The 15,827-nt window shown below is 35.1% G+C and overlaps 1 protein-coding gene across 1 annotated transcript in view; it reads left to right on the plus strand.

The window, feature by feature from the left end:
• The window catches only part of LOC141910730 (uncharacterized), a 30,591-nt gene that overhangs the window by 5,377 nt on the left and 9,387 nt on the right, over positions 1–15,827 (plus strand). The window contains exons 4-16 of the mRNA XM_074801469.1: positions 103–287; positions 500–710; positions 1,127–1,225; positions 1,389–1,541; positions 1,638–1,760; positions 2,050–2,124; positions 3,145–3,219; positions 6,180–6,245; positions 7,109–7,388; positions 7,468–7,642; positions 12,831–13,026; positions 13,162–13,257; positions 13,344–13,943. Of these exons, the coding sequence (XP_074657570.1) occupies positions 103–287; positions 500–710; positions 1,127–1,225; positions 1,389–1,541; positions 1,638–1,760; positions 2,050–2,124; positions 3,145–3,219; positions 6,180–6,245; positions 7,109–7,388; positions 7,468–7,642; positions 12,831–13,026; positions 13,162–13,257; positions 13,344–13,943 (2,334 nt within the window). The remainder of the gene's footprint in view (positions 1–102; positions 288–499; positions 711–1,126; positions 1,226–1,388; positions 1,542–1,637; positions 1,761–2,049; positions 2,125–3,144; positions 3,220–6,179; positions 6,246–7,108; positions 7,389–7,467; positions 7,643–12,830; positions 13,027–13,161; positions 13,258–13,343; positions 13,944–15,827) is intronic.

Here is a 15,827-nt window from a genome sequence, read left to right on the forward strand (position 1 = left end):
TTCTCGGTAATACAGGGTTAATGAATTATAATGAAAACGAATGAGTAATACTTTGCTATAAACATGACTACATCATCATAACCATACTTCATCTAATTGTAGATGATTCTGCAAGTCATGACCCCTTGGAAAATGCCATCGACCATGACAGTCGGCATAGTGCACTGGCGTTCTCGGACAGATGTGTATCACTGACCAAGGATACTAGCAATAGAGTGAAATTCTACCCAAGTTCGAGACATGAATCCGACACGGATGATAGCAGCATAAGAAAGCTGGGGAGACAGGTAAGATTGATGGTGAGGGTCTGATGAAATTTTGTCAAGTATCGTTGATTCTCTGCAATTTTGTAGTGATTAGTGTCTCATTCGTGTATAGTTGGGTCTGAAATAATCCGAAGGACATGCAGTGTCTGACATCCCTGTCTGTCTGTCTATCTATCTATGGTTATGTAGTGATTAAAGGAGATGTTCTCTTCATGCTGGTTCTTTGATTTCAGAAAGCACCGTCTGTACATAGTGGAAGTGGTAGTGATCCTAAACTGGCAAGACCTTTCTCGCCCCCTGCTGGCAGAGGGGCTGCTCATGGAAATGTAAATAAGATGATGTTGGCGAGTTTGGCAATTATCTCCTTCGTATCAGTGGTTTATGCAAGTTGTTTTAATTATCGGGCTGATGTTGTGTTAGAAGTACCGAGGTCCTTATCAATAGGTTTGTTATGTTATGATTATCTCTTAAAAATTTTTACAACAATGATTTTATACGCTCATAAGTCCGGTTTGGGCTGTGTCTGTTGGTGCATCATCCATTTGGCTTAACTCCACCATTTCCACCAAAAGCCAGAAGCAACATCAAGTTGTTACTGCTTTTCTTGAGAAGAGAAGATGTATACTGATGGCCTTTGTTCGCGTTGTAGACAGTTTTTGGAAATTGTAAATTGATATTATAGAAAAGAACAATTTAAGAAAGGGATTTTATGTACCTACATCACAAAGGACTTTAAATATCTCAAGTATCCGGACTGTCTAGGCCTATGACCTTCTTTGATGGTAATGATGATATGATATGATAATATGATATGGTATAAGTATCAGTTCGTGTGTGATGGAATCACATTTCAATTTCAGGTGCTGTTCGTGTTTTCTTTAACGAGAAACTTCACGGTAAACTCGATACGTCGTCGTGGTCTCAAAAAGATCGTGTGAAGCGTGATATCAAAGTATTCGGTGAGTTGTCTTTCTTTGCAATGTCAGATGATATATGTGAGATCAATTTGGCCAATAATCTATATGATATTCATACGATTGATGGGATAATCTATGTAAAGGCCTATGAACCTCTTGTTTTCATATTCAATGACAAGTTTTGTTTTCTGTTATCATCTATCAGATATTGGTGATGCTAGTCTGACAACTTCGAAGCCATGTGAACCCGGAACGAATTGTCATATTGCTATTCAACAAAATCTCGCTGGCTGTGATTCTAAAACTGGAATGTGCGTCTGTCAGCGCGGTTACCAACTATTAAACGGAATATGTTCAGGTATATTTATTCACAAATATGGCATTCCAATATTAGAGAACTTATACATATAAAGCGTAATCGTATAATCGTGGTTGTTTGTTTGTTTGTTTTTAGATAAAGATGAATGTTTATTAGGAGTACACGAGTGTCATGGTCGTGCGAGTTGTGAGAACACGATTGGAAGCTACACCTGTCAATGCAAATCTGGATACTTCGGAAATGGTTACAACTGCCAGCGTATGTAGACATACACGATCACTTACCGTGGACTTTTTAACACTTTGACTGCGGCAGTTTTGGTTTTTATAACAGTGCACCGAAGTTTACGCTTGACACTTTAAAATACATCTCTCTATCTAAAATTGATAATTTTTCTACTGCGCGTTTTATGTAACAGTTTAATTCCATGTTGAATCAGCGATGGTAGCGCTGGTTTATTTTTCACAAGTCCTTGGGCTCCACAGTCAAATTGTTAATATTCTTTTTACTCGGTCTTGAAGAGTCCACGTAATATATATGTTTTCAGCTTGCAGTATGGGCTGTGCTCCCGGTTATTTCGTTGCATCGCAATGCAAATCAACTGCTGACCGAGTGTGTGAACGTATGTATTGATGAATTATTAGAATAACACTAACTTACTAACATTGCATGGTCTTCGTAAATTCACCATTATCGTCATAAACAAGCCACGAATTTCGTTTGAAAACATCGTTCAAATTGACCTTGAAATAAAGGCGATATTTCTTATGGTGAATTATATTTATGAATATTCAATTACCAATCATCGGTGTATTTCCAGTTTTAGATTCTAATCAATATGGTACATGTGTTTATTTCTGTGAGAAGCATTTAGATATTGCATGCGCTGCGATAGGTTCGGTTCACTATTTTTAAAATCGATGGTATGATTTAATGCTGCATCTTTTCGTTAAATGGCATGTCATGTTTTTTTATGTATGAGATAGTGTTGACGCTTTGCATATACATACAGTAGAAATACTAGATATTGTGTCTATGAGCACTGCCTCGCTTGTCTTGAAAAGATAATCCTAGCGGCTAAGGAGGTGCAAACAGCTTAAAGCCTTAATTTTTCTGACACTTCAGTGGTTGTTTTTTTGTGACAATATTCATTATGTTTGCCCCTTTCACGTTGAGAGTTTTGACGGCCTCTGACCCAGTTCTAGTTTTGGCTGTTTTAAACGAAGGTACTCGAACACAGAAACTAATAAAACGATGAAACATTTTATTTTAGGCCAAAAGATATGCAATTTTATGTTAATTAGGTATGTTTTATTACCTAATAATCCATGACACAATTCTCAAATCTTCAACCCTTCACCCGTCACGAGATAGAAACATTTTCCGCCCACTTGGGATGGCTTAATTTGTTCACCTTACTGTTTGTCTATAATCAATATTCAAGATGGCCACCATGGCCAGTGGAATATAGATTCCCACCAATGATATAGATCCCGTTGTCGTCATTGCTGTTTCTTTTCTTTTAGAGCTAAATTGTCTTTTGAGTGATTTATTTATTTGTATCCGTATGAAGAGCATACTTGTAACGATTTACGATTGAAGAGATATAATTTCATTATTGACCTGCAATTCGATGTTACAGGCTGCAGAAAGTGTGCTGGTTCCACATTTGAAGCGGCCCAATGCGGTTTGGACACTAAAGATACATTGTGTATTCGTAAGTAATTACTTTTGTCCCCTGACATTTCTTTGTATCAATTTTCTTGGTAAGTGAAAAACTTTTGTTTTCGCCTTCATTTTGCTGGGCATTTGTATCCCATTTCAAGAAATATCGTACAAGGAAACCTGAAAGACTTCGTAGATTATTGTGATACATATTCATTGATGTCCAAAGCGTAGTTGGTCTGGTAAAATTTTTCTTCAATGGTGATTATGACGATCATTTTATTCATAACAGTTGATAGATTTACCAGTAAAACTGATCAAGATGATGGAGTGGTTATGTTATTTTATCCCTTCTCTTGTGACCTTCCCTTGTTAGTAAAAGCCCATAACTTTCTGAAAGTTTTAGAATAACAATTGCTGATTGAATCAACCTTAATGGAAAGTAAGCAATACATTTTCAATGCGCGTGATGCATTCCACGTTTAATTTGAAGCCATGGCAAGTTTTCAACTATAATAACACTTTTTTACAGTATATTTCAAGAAACCTTTACTACCAGTTCTTGCTATCAGGAACAACAGAATTATAACAGACTGGTTTCCCGTTAGAAAATATTTTTTATGGTGTGGGAAATTTATTCATAGAAAGACTGTATTCACAGTTCTTGGTTGTACGTTAGGACTTCAGGATTTGAAATATAGTTTGTATTTGGCTGATGACACTTTTCTGATTTCAGGCTTTCTCCTCCCCATATTACCGTTCCGCATTCATAAAAAATCTTACCGGTACCGCAAAAAAAAGAAGTGTATGTAACTCTTTATCGATATACTGCACAGCCTTTCACTTTGATGTTGTTGATTCAAATCATTTGTATCATGAATGTATATTTCACATTCTACTTCGGGGTAAAGTTTCAAAGTAGTTAATTTTTCATTCGATTCTGCTACCGTGCTACTAACTGTGCTATTTCATTGTATCGGACTGCACATGGTATTTAGTAGCTGCACTGTACGTAGCTGAAATTCTTTGGGCTAGAGCGAATTCATTGATCAACGAAATGTTTTTCATGGAAATTTCCGCAGTTGTCTATTGGTACATTATATAGCCCGTGGAGAAAGTTCTTATAGGCCATCTCTAATAAACAGCGTTTCAAAATTTGTAATCTTATGGTAACCCATTAATTCTGAACCGAAATCTTGAATTATTCTAAGTTTTTTTGGGGAACATCTGAATGAAGGAATCTCTTTTCTGGAAAAATTCCTATCTCGCTGATTAAGATGAAGAATTTTTTTTTCATTTTCAAATCATTCTTCAATAAGCATATGACTACTGAAATGATTAGGTACATGCTTTTGGCATGTTGTTGGACGTAGGCGTAAATTGTAGGTGTACTGGGGTGATGTGCTTGTTGTGTTTCCTTCTAGCTCTGGGGAGTGAGTATAGGTACTTCTTTGAACTTGACTCGTATTTCATCGATGGTAAAATTAATGACAAAATTAAAGCAGTTCCTGCAGCGTGTAAGACGTGTACAAGTAACACCTCTGGAGAGACTAGCTCTTGGGGTGACTGATAGATCTGTGAGGAAGGAGGATACTTAAAACTAGCGTTCTATTTCAATTACATTTACACCTAAATTCGGTTCAGTTTAATCCGGATTCTGGTCTAATCATTTCATTATTTCTATATGTAATATGTAGTTATACCAGGTAAATGAAGTATGTTGATTTATCTGGATTTCTCTTGAACTGGATAATTTCTATGGTCCAAAATGACACGAATTAAATGCTTCCTACTGTATTTCAATCCAGTGTGATGCCATGAGGATAGATTTTGAAAATATTTCATTTGGTGGTTTCTTAAATGCCATATGTCTTTTCATGTTGAATTCAAGATAGTGATTACTCGGACCTGTATGCAAAAAAAATCTTTCAGATCAGGAAACTTGTATCATCAGTTAGCCCACAAGATGGCGTGCTACGTAATATTTGCCAATCCCAAGTGGGCATCAACTATTTTGTTTCAAAATCTCTCCATAATCCCAAATAGATTTACGCAGCAAAAAGTAACCATTTTGAAAAGAAAGGAAATGATCTAGAGAGTGCAGGTTGTGTCAGAAAATGTAGATAACAATTAGAATTGAATGTTAATGAGGATTTATTATTGCTTTATGCAATGCATAGTAGTTTTCACTTTTTACGTTTTCACCAGTTTTTACATAACATAAATTTAGATTTAATTTTGTAACAAATGTAACAAAACATTCATCAATACTGACTTTAGTACTCACACTAATATTACATGTGCTTTTTAATTGCATCATTCAAGGATAATGTGCTGGCATTGACTTAGTTCATCTTCTATTCTTGTGTGTTTATTCGAAGCAATGCATACAGGATGATTTCTGTCAATGAGGCTTATGAGTGTTATTTAGTTTACTAACTGCATTAACTTCATGTAAATGTTTCGGTAGGCTCTGTTAATATTTGTTATTAAAGCATTGATGATTTAGTTTTGTTTTTAGTGGGTATTATTTGCTATTCACTTTTCGTCCATCACGTCATGCTTTAATGTGTTAAATTGATATTTGGTTTCTACCTGGGACACATCTGCAGCGTTAATATTGGGCTGGTTTGTACCATGGTGGCCAAGGCCAGCCATTTTTGTGTGCCAAAATCAGCACTTCTGAATATTTTGACTTTTCCATGGGAAATTTTGAAGATGCTAGTGACCAATAGTCTTCAAATAGAAAAAAAGAGAGAAGATAAATTGGGTTGATCAGATTCCACATGGCCGTTGGGGTATTTTTGGCCAAAAAATGTCATTTTGGTGGGCTTTAAGGTTGTGACTTCCTGAAACATTTACCAGGGGATGTTGACTATTGAAATTATCACTGATTGTCTAGCAATTCACCACTTCTCAAGTGGGCATGGTTTGATATTGTGGTACAGTAATTTCACTACTTTTATTAACAGGATAATTCAACTAACCTCTTCACATTAACCTAATTTACAGATGCTGCTAGACCCTACAAATATTTTCATCAAGGACCTTGGTCAGGGTGGTATAAACCTATTGAAAGTAAGTTGATTTAGAATATTTCGTTCATGCCACTCTAAATCTAAACTATTACTCTTTCATTTTCATTCAGCAACACATCCTTTAAAGTCATCTTTTTCTAATTTCGAAATATCACATCTTCAAAAGTAGTAAACGTAATTCTCATTCCTCGTTTACTTTGAAAGTCTGCGAAGTCATTTCAAAAAATAAATTGAGGAAACTAACTGCAACAGACCAATGCAGGGAACCGATGTAAAAGATTAGACTAATTTCTAATCATCGCCGTATAATACAATAAATGACATCACTTGCGTGCACCCATGTACCACGTTATATGAGCTTGCTTAAGGAAGAAGTTTAGCCAGCAGTTTCGTCGAATGATGTTTTCTACTGAGCTCGGAAAACTGCATGTTAAATCATGAAATAGCTAATGGTTATTTCACGTCTAAAAGGCTATTCAGTGTATTGCTCTTGTTTGATCAATGATTAATATCGGTTGACGACTTACATAATCCATACCTTGTTGCGAGGCATCTGTTTTGAGTAAATAGAAATACAGTTGTTTGATGGTTAACTATTGGTGTTTTTATTCATATTTTTGAAAGTATTTTTTCTGGGAAGGATTGTTAGCATTATCCATCAAGTGGGTGGCTTCAAGAATATATCTAAATCTCGACATTAGGTATTTTAGCTTTTGAGTAATAGGTGGCCAGGTGGACTTGATCTTGGCAGTGTCTAGGAAAATGTAACTTTTGTTTCTGGTTTTGTGGTACCTTATTTTTTAGAGGTTCACTTTCTTCGGCTATTAATTCATCCAAGATTTAATTAACAGTACCTGGAAATGTCTTTAGTTTATCAGTGAGTGATATTGCTCTTTCCTTCAGATAATACCAATTACCGCGTATATTCAACTGAGGATAATGTATTTTTTGAGAATTTACAAAGTACTAAAGACAAGTCTGTGCCAATATACATCAGCGAGTCACAAATCTTCACGTGGCATCGTGAATCCGGAATGAAAATATCCATCGGAGTGAACAACATAAAACTGATACCAAAGTATGAAGACGTAGCCCACAAAGGGGATAATGAATACATGAACAAAAACCCAAATATGTCCGAGGATAAGAAGAACTTCCAGCATGCAGTCAAAAACTATTGCAGGTGATACAGTAATCCGGATATCAAACAATGCTTCTTGTGTAACCAAATATATTATTGTCGATTTTCTCTAAATTTTCAGGCATCCAATTCCGAATTATTACAGTATAACGCTAGAAATATATCGTGATCGTACAACAGCTGTTCAGACAATTAGATGTGATGCCAAAGACAAAGGAAAAGAACGCTGCCCGTACCCGTTTGTAGACCAGGATCGTTTTACGTACCGTACACTGAATCAGCCTTGTCAGAAATTGGTAAGAAACTTGGTATCATGAAAATTACCAGATTTTAACAAAATACCGAATGAATAAGAAACATCAACTAATAAACATGAACGAATTGAGGGTTTGATGTGATCAGTATTTCTGAAATTTCGCACGACCGACTAAATGATGATTCAGATATTTTTAAACGATAAAAACCATCTTTTAATAACTTATCTTATCAGCGAAGAAAAGGAGGCCACCAAAGATTTGACATCGTTCAATGTCAGTTGCTAATATATTGACAACAACAAGAACAGCCAACAGATTCGCAACTATATTTGCTATGTGAATTTTAGGATGTAGGTTGGAAATGGCTTGGCTTTTTCTGCTAGACATTCATAAGATTTCTTGAATAATACTGTAAACTTATATATTCTCAGATACACTCAGATCTCAGATTTGTAGAGGTCCATTATCAAAGTGATTTCTACACTTATATAAAACTTTGACTAACTCCTAAGCATGTACCTTTGAACCTTAAATAATTCCTTTTAAAAGTTTCAATTTTCACTACTATATACAACCAAGTATAGGAAACTATAATGGATTATTTTAACCCATATATAATTATTCTATAATTTCCTTATTCTTACCTGAAAAATGAAATGTGTAATTCTACTTCACTTAATTTAGTCACCGACGCTAATGAATTTGGTATCAGCAGAATGCTTAGAAAGATCTTTTACTTTGTTAACACGAAAACTGTGTGGTTAGTGTCCTAGAAACTAGAAACTAGGCCTTCCTCCATGTGTAACATAAATCTGTAACACGAGCTACACATTTCTAAAATTAATCAGGAACATACGATCTGTTTCGAGAAATAAACAATTTACATCTTCATACAACATTGTCGATAAAATACTTCAATAATAATGAAAATTCAGCCTACGCATATGAACATAGTTGAGTAGGAATCTTCACATTCATCCCATGCATTATTAAATCCTCTGTTTATCTGATATTTGTTCTCTTACTGCAAGGAATTCTATCTTACTTATGTTTGTTGTGTATTTTCCCATTTTACAGAGCAAGGTAATGTCTTTTTAGTTTCCCACCTGCGATGTTTGGAGAAGGGATATAACAATATGTAGCATTCTTAGCACATAAAATAGATAAACGTGGACGAAAGTGCACATGTCTAAGCTCTGCTTAGTCCTGTGTGCTTAAAACCCTACTAAACTATCTGACTCGGAGTTGTAATATTATATTCCATTGATGTTCAAAAGAGATCGCTTGTTTCTGATCAGTAAATGCTGGTATATTGAAAATTGGCCTGGCTTTTGAAACGTTTTTACCCAGGCAAAGTAAATGGGACATACAAACAGTTTTAGTATCGACCGATTTTGATACACAATATTTTGCTATTACTATGTATACCTGGCCAGTTCAATTAACAGCGTAACTGCTCTGTCATTTGGGTTGTTCAGGTCTCAGACTTACACATATAGGTTTCATACATTGCAATTTTTCTTTGTACATGTGCGATCTTCACATTTTCAACTGATGTAGGTGTGCAGGTGATTTCGGATGTTTTCGACTATCAAAAGGATTTAAAAAAATACACCGTCGCTGTATCTACAAGAGGAAGCTTAATTTTTGTATTCAACATACAAGCTGCACAGTTAAATCGTCTGATATAAACGTCACTGAAACATTCATACCGTGTATTTCAATTAGTGCTAGTTTTTAGTTCAGAAAGAATCTCAACAACGTTCATTTTTAATCTTTCCTCACATGCACTCGCCCGTTCATTTATATAAGAAAGATTCTAAAATATTTCCATCCACACCGTTATTCCTTGATTGAAAAGAATATTATTACAAACAGCCTATAGTCAGGTTTCAGCGAGTACGTCCAAAAGGTGTAATTGATATCCTGAAAAACAATATAGATTGGATATTTCTTTAGCATCTTCAATCATATTTACTGGTAGTAATCGCGGTAAGTTTTTAAGTGTTTTTGAATATCAAAGATGAATTTATCACCAAGAATTCTATAACAAAAGCCCCAATGGTAACATCAAATGGATTTAGATTTCTCATTACTGACATTCATACGAATGTATTATGAACAGAAAGCTTTACTCTATGTTTGGGACACAGGGGACCTATTTATTTTCAGATTGATCACTTAAATTATAGATGATGATATCGTCATGCGATGTCATAATGATAGGATGATATTGCTTCGGAACTTTTTACACCTTAATCTATGGCCATCAATTATTTTTCCAATATGCTGAGAAACAAGCAGTCCTTTTGGTATGAAATGAGTGTGCATGCTGGCATCTTTGGTCTTATTCTATTACCAGATTTGGGTGTTCATCAAAAAGATTGTATCGATTATGTACAACAATATTATTTTTAAAGACCCAGTTTCACAGTGATGAGTACAACGATTTTACTATTTCAACTCCTGCAAAAAACTCGCATCTGTGCAATTGGGTCCAAAATGGGTTGAGTCCACATTGAATCATTCTGCCTTGATAGATATCCATAATTGTATCAACTACTAACAACTGATTAGAAGGCATACAATGTCTTGTTTGCATCGTCACTTTATTAACCAGCTTTTGTGTGGTTGATAACTTTTAACAAGTTTAACATATTGATTATTGGCTTCAGCAGGTTCAAATAACACATTTGGCGAAAATATTAACATTAATGTGAAAGCATGCTTCCTTTACAATATTTACTAATCCTGCCTATTATGTGCCCATGTTGTACTTGTAATTTAGTTACATCTTTTTCATTTACCGTAAGGTCTTTTTATTGCCTAGTAAAAGATATCTTGATAATTCGGCAAATTTTTTTGTCGATTCGTGTTTTCCCACTGAGCCATTGATTGTTTTAGTTAAGTTATCATTTATAGACGGTGAAATACACATAGCATATCACTACAATTTAATGCGAATTCGCTGTATGATAAGTTGATATCTGATGTGAGTAGAATAGGACTATTCACAGATGGTGGTAGCAGCTGGTCTAGATATGGTAGTCCCAGTGGTAGATCAGTTCACCCTGGCCCAGGGCCTGTACCGGTACAGCTGGCGAGCAGTTTCAAAAGGGTTACGCTTATAAGTACGGGTGATATGATAATTGAAAGTAATCTTTTTCTAAATTTTTTCAGTTAAGTGAACTTTTCATAACACCTGCGAAGTTAGAGACACTTAACCTGACTTTGCCTAAGAAAAAGGTTTGATTCTTTTGATTGGTATTCGTGATTGAAATTAACCTCTGAAGGTTGGCTATTCATTAATGGTGGAATGGGTGCACATTGACATAATATTCAATTCTATCCTGTCTGAAAGTTCTAAACGTCAGAAAGATTTTCATCATAATGCAGCAGACATGTTATTTTAATGTGGGGAACACAATGTCGCGTGTCTTGATATTTTGGTTATAATCTCTTCTGAACTGAGGTGGAAAAAATGACGCTCCAATTCCTCAAAGGTGATGGAATGAACCGATATATCAGTCTTCTAGTATCGGGAGTGACGAGATGTTAGAGTTAGCATTTATCTCTTGATGTGCTAAGAATGCCAAATCTATGAGTCTTCAATTTCTAGTGTTGTAGTGATGACAATACACATGACATCTGTAAAAAATACTTCAAAGTTGATCATAGATTTTTATTCTTTGCCTTTTTTAATGTCCAGAAAACGACGAACATATGTAAATTTATGCATAAAAGATATTTCGGAAAGCACATACCCAATCTCTTTTAGATCAATTGCCCCATATCTTGATATATCATAGTATCTTACATGAATTGGTTTGTTTGTTTTTTTTTTTTTTCGTTTTTTCCCATCCTCTAAAGAGCCTTATTTTTAGTCTTAAAACTCATCATTTTGATTTCTTTCAGCACAAAATTAAGCTTGATTAATATTCATTTAATTTCATATTTGATTAAGTATCACTATTTAGTTTTTTTGTCCTCGTTTGATTTATCATTTTGTGTTATATAATAATGATTGGTTTGATTAAAGCACTGGACATGCTTGTATTTAGTGTTGCTTATCTTCAACAAGTTTGCTGATAATGTTAGTTGCTTGGAAAACGGGTGTCAATTATGTTTGACTTGATTGTTTTTTTGTCTGATTCTTGCACATGTTGTTGTCATTTTTCACGGGATGTAATATTTTTGTCTGCTTGTTGCATGTGAATGTGGTTGTTTTGTAATAATTACATGAGTTGTCACTGTAAGGTCTGTAAATGCATCTCAATAGAAACCGATTGAACGATAGCGCAATGCTGTTTTTTGAACATCTGTAATTTCAAATCAGTGGTATGGCTGATGAAATATGAAGAGTCTTGCGTCACAATCTAAAGGGCATTAATTTCATCAATCCTTTCCTGTAGATTTTTTTATCCCTAAGCAAGAATGAAATCCTTTCCCAGTAGTTGTTTTTCACTTTTATGGTAGTGAGCGCACTGCTGGATGCACCTAAATTCCCCCGGGAGTAAGAAAACCAGACACTACTGAAATTGCCAGTTTTATAATTTTATCGCCGCAAAGAAAGAAACGATGATGAATTTTAATTTCAAAAATCTTTTGGACTGATAGATTTAGTAATGGGCTAGTTTTTGAAAGAAAATCTACTAGTCTCGGGTTAGCATTAGTTGGAACATGGACTTTGAACGTCCATGGTTGGAACCCTGGTTATTGGTCTATGCATGGACGTATAATCCAGTTTATACGGCCATGGTCTGCGCTGTTATGCGAGAATGCTCATGCTATTAGTAATGCATGAATGATCATCTTTGAAAACGGTTCAGCTTTTTTGCTTTCTATGAATGAAAGGACTTTCCTGAATTAGTAAACCCGCATTTGTTTTTTGAATTCAGGTTTATCACTGAGGGACAATTCTAGTTGTCAGTTCATATTGGTGTAAGATTACTATTAGTTCAAATATTCTTCTTGGCATATGATGCATTTTGCTGCTCGTTGCAACTTTGCAGCATGCTGTCTATCTGTGCTAACGTCTATATATGACTTGCCATCTATGTCACGTATTTTCTGTTGAGCTTGCTGCAATGTAAACATTCTAATATACATATTATTTTCTTTCATTTTATCCAAATAATTTAAGTCATTTGTTTATTCGCCCGATCCTTTATCAATTTGAGCGCACTCACTCATTTATAGACTGTTTGTGCTTTTTTTTCTTGTTTAGTCAACCTTCCCAGAACGCATGATTGACAAAGTGAATAGCGTGGCCTGCAACCAGAACAGTCCACTGTTACATACTCTATTCAATTTGACCATGGTCCAAGACCAAGACATTAGATTTTTGTCCAAAGATTGCACCGATGCTAGGACAAAGTGTCAACAGTGTATGCTTGCTATAAGGCAAAGCAGTTGCCGTGGATGTAAGTTTCATAAACTTTCAATATTGCAGTATTAATTAGATATAATTTCATAATGTCTATGATCCAATCATCACATTTTCTCATCGGCTTGAATTGGGCATACGATTCTATGTTTTCATTTCTTGTTTCTTGAAGTAAAAACATGTTGTGATGTGAACTGCTTGTACACGCCCAGCTGCAAGAAACTGGAGTCCCCTCCTTGTAAGACAACTCCCGTCGAATGTGCAATGGGTAAGACCGTCTACAACAAACGGGTACTTGTATGCATGGATTGTTTCATTAATGAAAGATAATAACGGAATTGTATGTTTTTTCAGGCGATGCAATGAGATATACAATTCAGCCGGTATTTGAAAATCTAAAAGAAGAATTTCAATGCCATCTCAAGTATGCAATGACGGAGGAACTGTATCATATCAATTACCAAGTACACGTCGATAAATTTGGTTACCTGTCCCCTAGACAAGAAAAAGTCATTCTCAATAAAGGTCTGAAGTTCCATGAAAATGCGTCGATTGATATCGACTTCCTCAAGGTTGAACACGCTACGAACGTTCCGATACGAGATGAATATATTCTGGTCGGTCACCAACCAGAAGGCACGGAACAACCGGCTTTTAGTCTACACGCCTTGAAAAATGATTCCGAATTTGACAGAAAACCTATTCAAGCCTTTCAATTTGAGCCGAACATCTACGTGCTATCGGCGCAGGTGTCAAAACCATTTCAGGTTAGCACCTCAAATTGGCTGAATGGCGATGGCTGTTATCGAGATGTGAAAGGATTTCATAGCGTTCAGAAAATGTATAAACCCGATCACACTCAGATCAACCCGGACAAACTTCAAGTGGAAAATGTATTCAAGTATTACGTAAAAGCGAAGAACAAGAAACCACTCATTCGAATATCTGTTCCTGGTAAGTCAATAATTGTTATGTGGTGTAATTAGATTGATATGTTAGGATATAGCCAGCTCTCAGAATATCGGAATGATGTTTGAAAGAGGTTGTGACAATTTCTGGAATTGGACCTCGACGCAAACTCGTGCATTCTAGATAACCGTGTCTCCGTCATTTTGTCTTTTGTTTCCAACAAGTCTTCCATGAAAAATCATAAATACATGTAATACTATGAAACATAAAACTAAAGAATACAATAATAACTTCTTAAAAAGATTATAATTATAATTTCGAAATTTCATGATGGAAGTTTTGCCAATTTGTTTTCGTGTCTTGGTTCATCAATTGCCTTTGCCGGGTATTTCGATCTCTTCAGTTTCATATATAGTTTTTGTATTTGCCTACCATATACAACCAACTGCACAACAGTATCATATGATTAATTCTGGTATAAAACTAAAAATTAATGTAATATCTTTGTCACTTAAATGAAATATATGTTTGATTTTCTCATTTCACTTCAATAGCAGGTAAGACTTCTACAGGAGAATGGAACATTATTATTTTTCTTCAAAGATATTTGAATACATTTTTTTCTGTTTTTAGTATCCCAGAACAAAATGTAATTCATATGGTTAATAAAACTGATTAATTTTTTTCTGGGACTGCCATCTCCAGTTTGAATTTTTTGCTGCAGCTCCTTTTTTGCTACTCTTCTTTCATTGGCTTTGAAGTCATCTCCCAACACTGATGTACTTGTGTGAAATTTAAAAAGGCCCAATCTTAAATGCAGTTAAACTGAAGTTAAACTTGCTCTAAAACCCCACAGCTTGTAACTTAAAATTCTCAAAATGTATAAAATAAATGACATCTAAGTAGTAATTACATTAGAGAAATTAAAAGTCAACATACTTTTGGTGGGATCAATATAAAATTGGAGATTCATGCGATAAAATCATAATTTCGAGATAAGGTTATCCTAAACAAACATTAATGCCGCCACTGGCACTCAAATCTGTCTGGAAAGCCAATCGATATGAGTTGAGAAAAAAAGATTTTGCAAATGATAACTTGATGTTATATATGTTTGTCCATTGTTCACTTAAATCCATGGTCCATTAGGCCTCCTGACCCTACTAAACATTGTGATTTTCCTAAAACATAACTTCATCAGAAATATGTTACAATCCAGAATTTAAACATCTTTGATTATTGGGTTCTTATGAGCTTTTTCAGTGTCGTTCCTCTTTTTTGAACAAGTTATTCAGTTTTGGAGATTGACGAGCATGTTTTGCGATGACTGTGAATGCCTTATTTACCTTAACTGCAGTCAGTCTTGGTTTGAAATCGTTTAATTAATGTGTATGCACAATAATGTGGGAGTTGGTTCTCTTTAGCTTGATACAGGGATTGGAATTTTGGCACCATTATAGGTATGCATCCAGTTTTAATCTACGACGATCTATAGTTATATAGTCATGAATCATAAGGGTGCGCATTTTGTGAAATGGTTTTCCATGAAATTTGTATTCTAGTTATACATTGATTGATTATAGGCCAGCCAAACCTTCTATTTGTATGTAACCTTGAGGAAAAATTTGCTCCTTCATGTAATTAAGTCATGTAAACCTGTATGAAGTGCAACGCAGATAATGTCACTTTCGACACAGCAGATGGGGACACCCGGAGGCAGAATACCATTAATCACCGGCTCTGGCTAGATATCAACTTTCAAAATGGAAGTGGAAATATTGACTGCCCCAGTGAAACACTTATACTAGCTAAGCTGTTTTGTCTACTGGCACTGTTGAAATTATGATGATGGCAAATCATAAATGTTGAATCAGAATTAGACGCTACTGTAAGGACATTTTCCCATTCTGAAAATATCTCGTAAAATGT

This window comes from Tubulanus polymorphus, chromosome 9, assembly GCF_964204645.1.
Source record: "Tubulanus polymorphus chromosome 9, tnTubPoly1.2, whole genome shotgun sequence".
In the NCBI taxonomy this organism is placed as follows: Eukaryota; Metazoa; Nemertea; class Palaeonemertea; order Tubulaniformes; family Tubulanidae; genus Tubulanus; species Tubulanus polymorphus.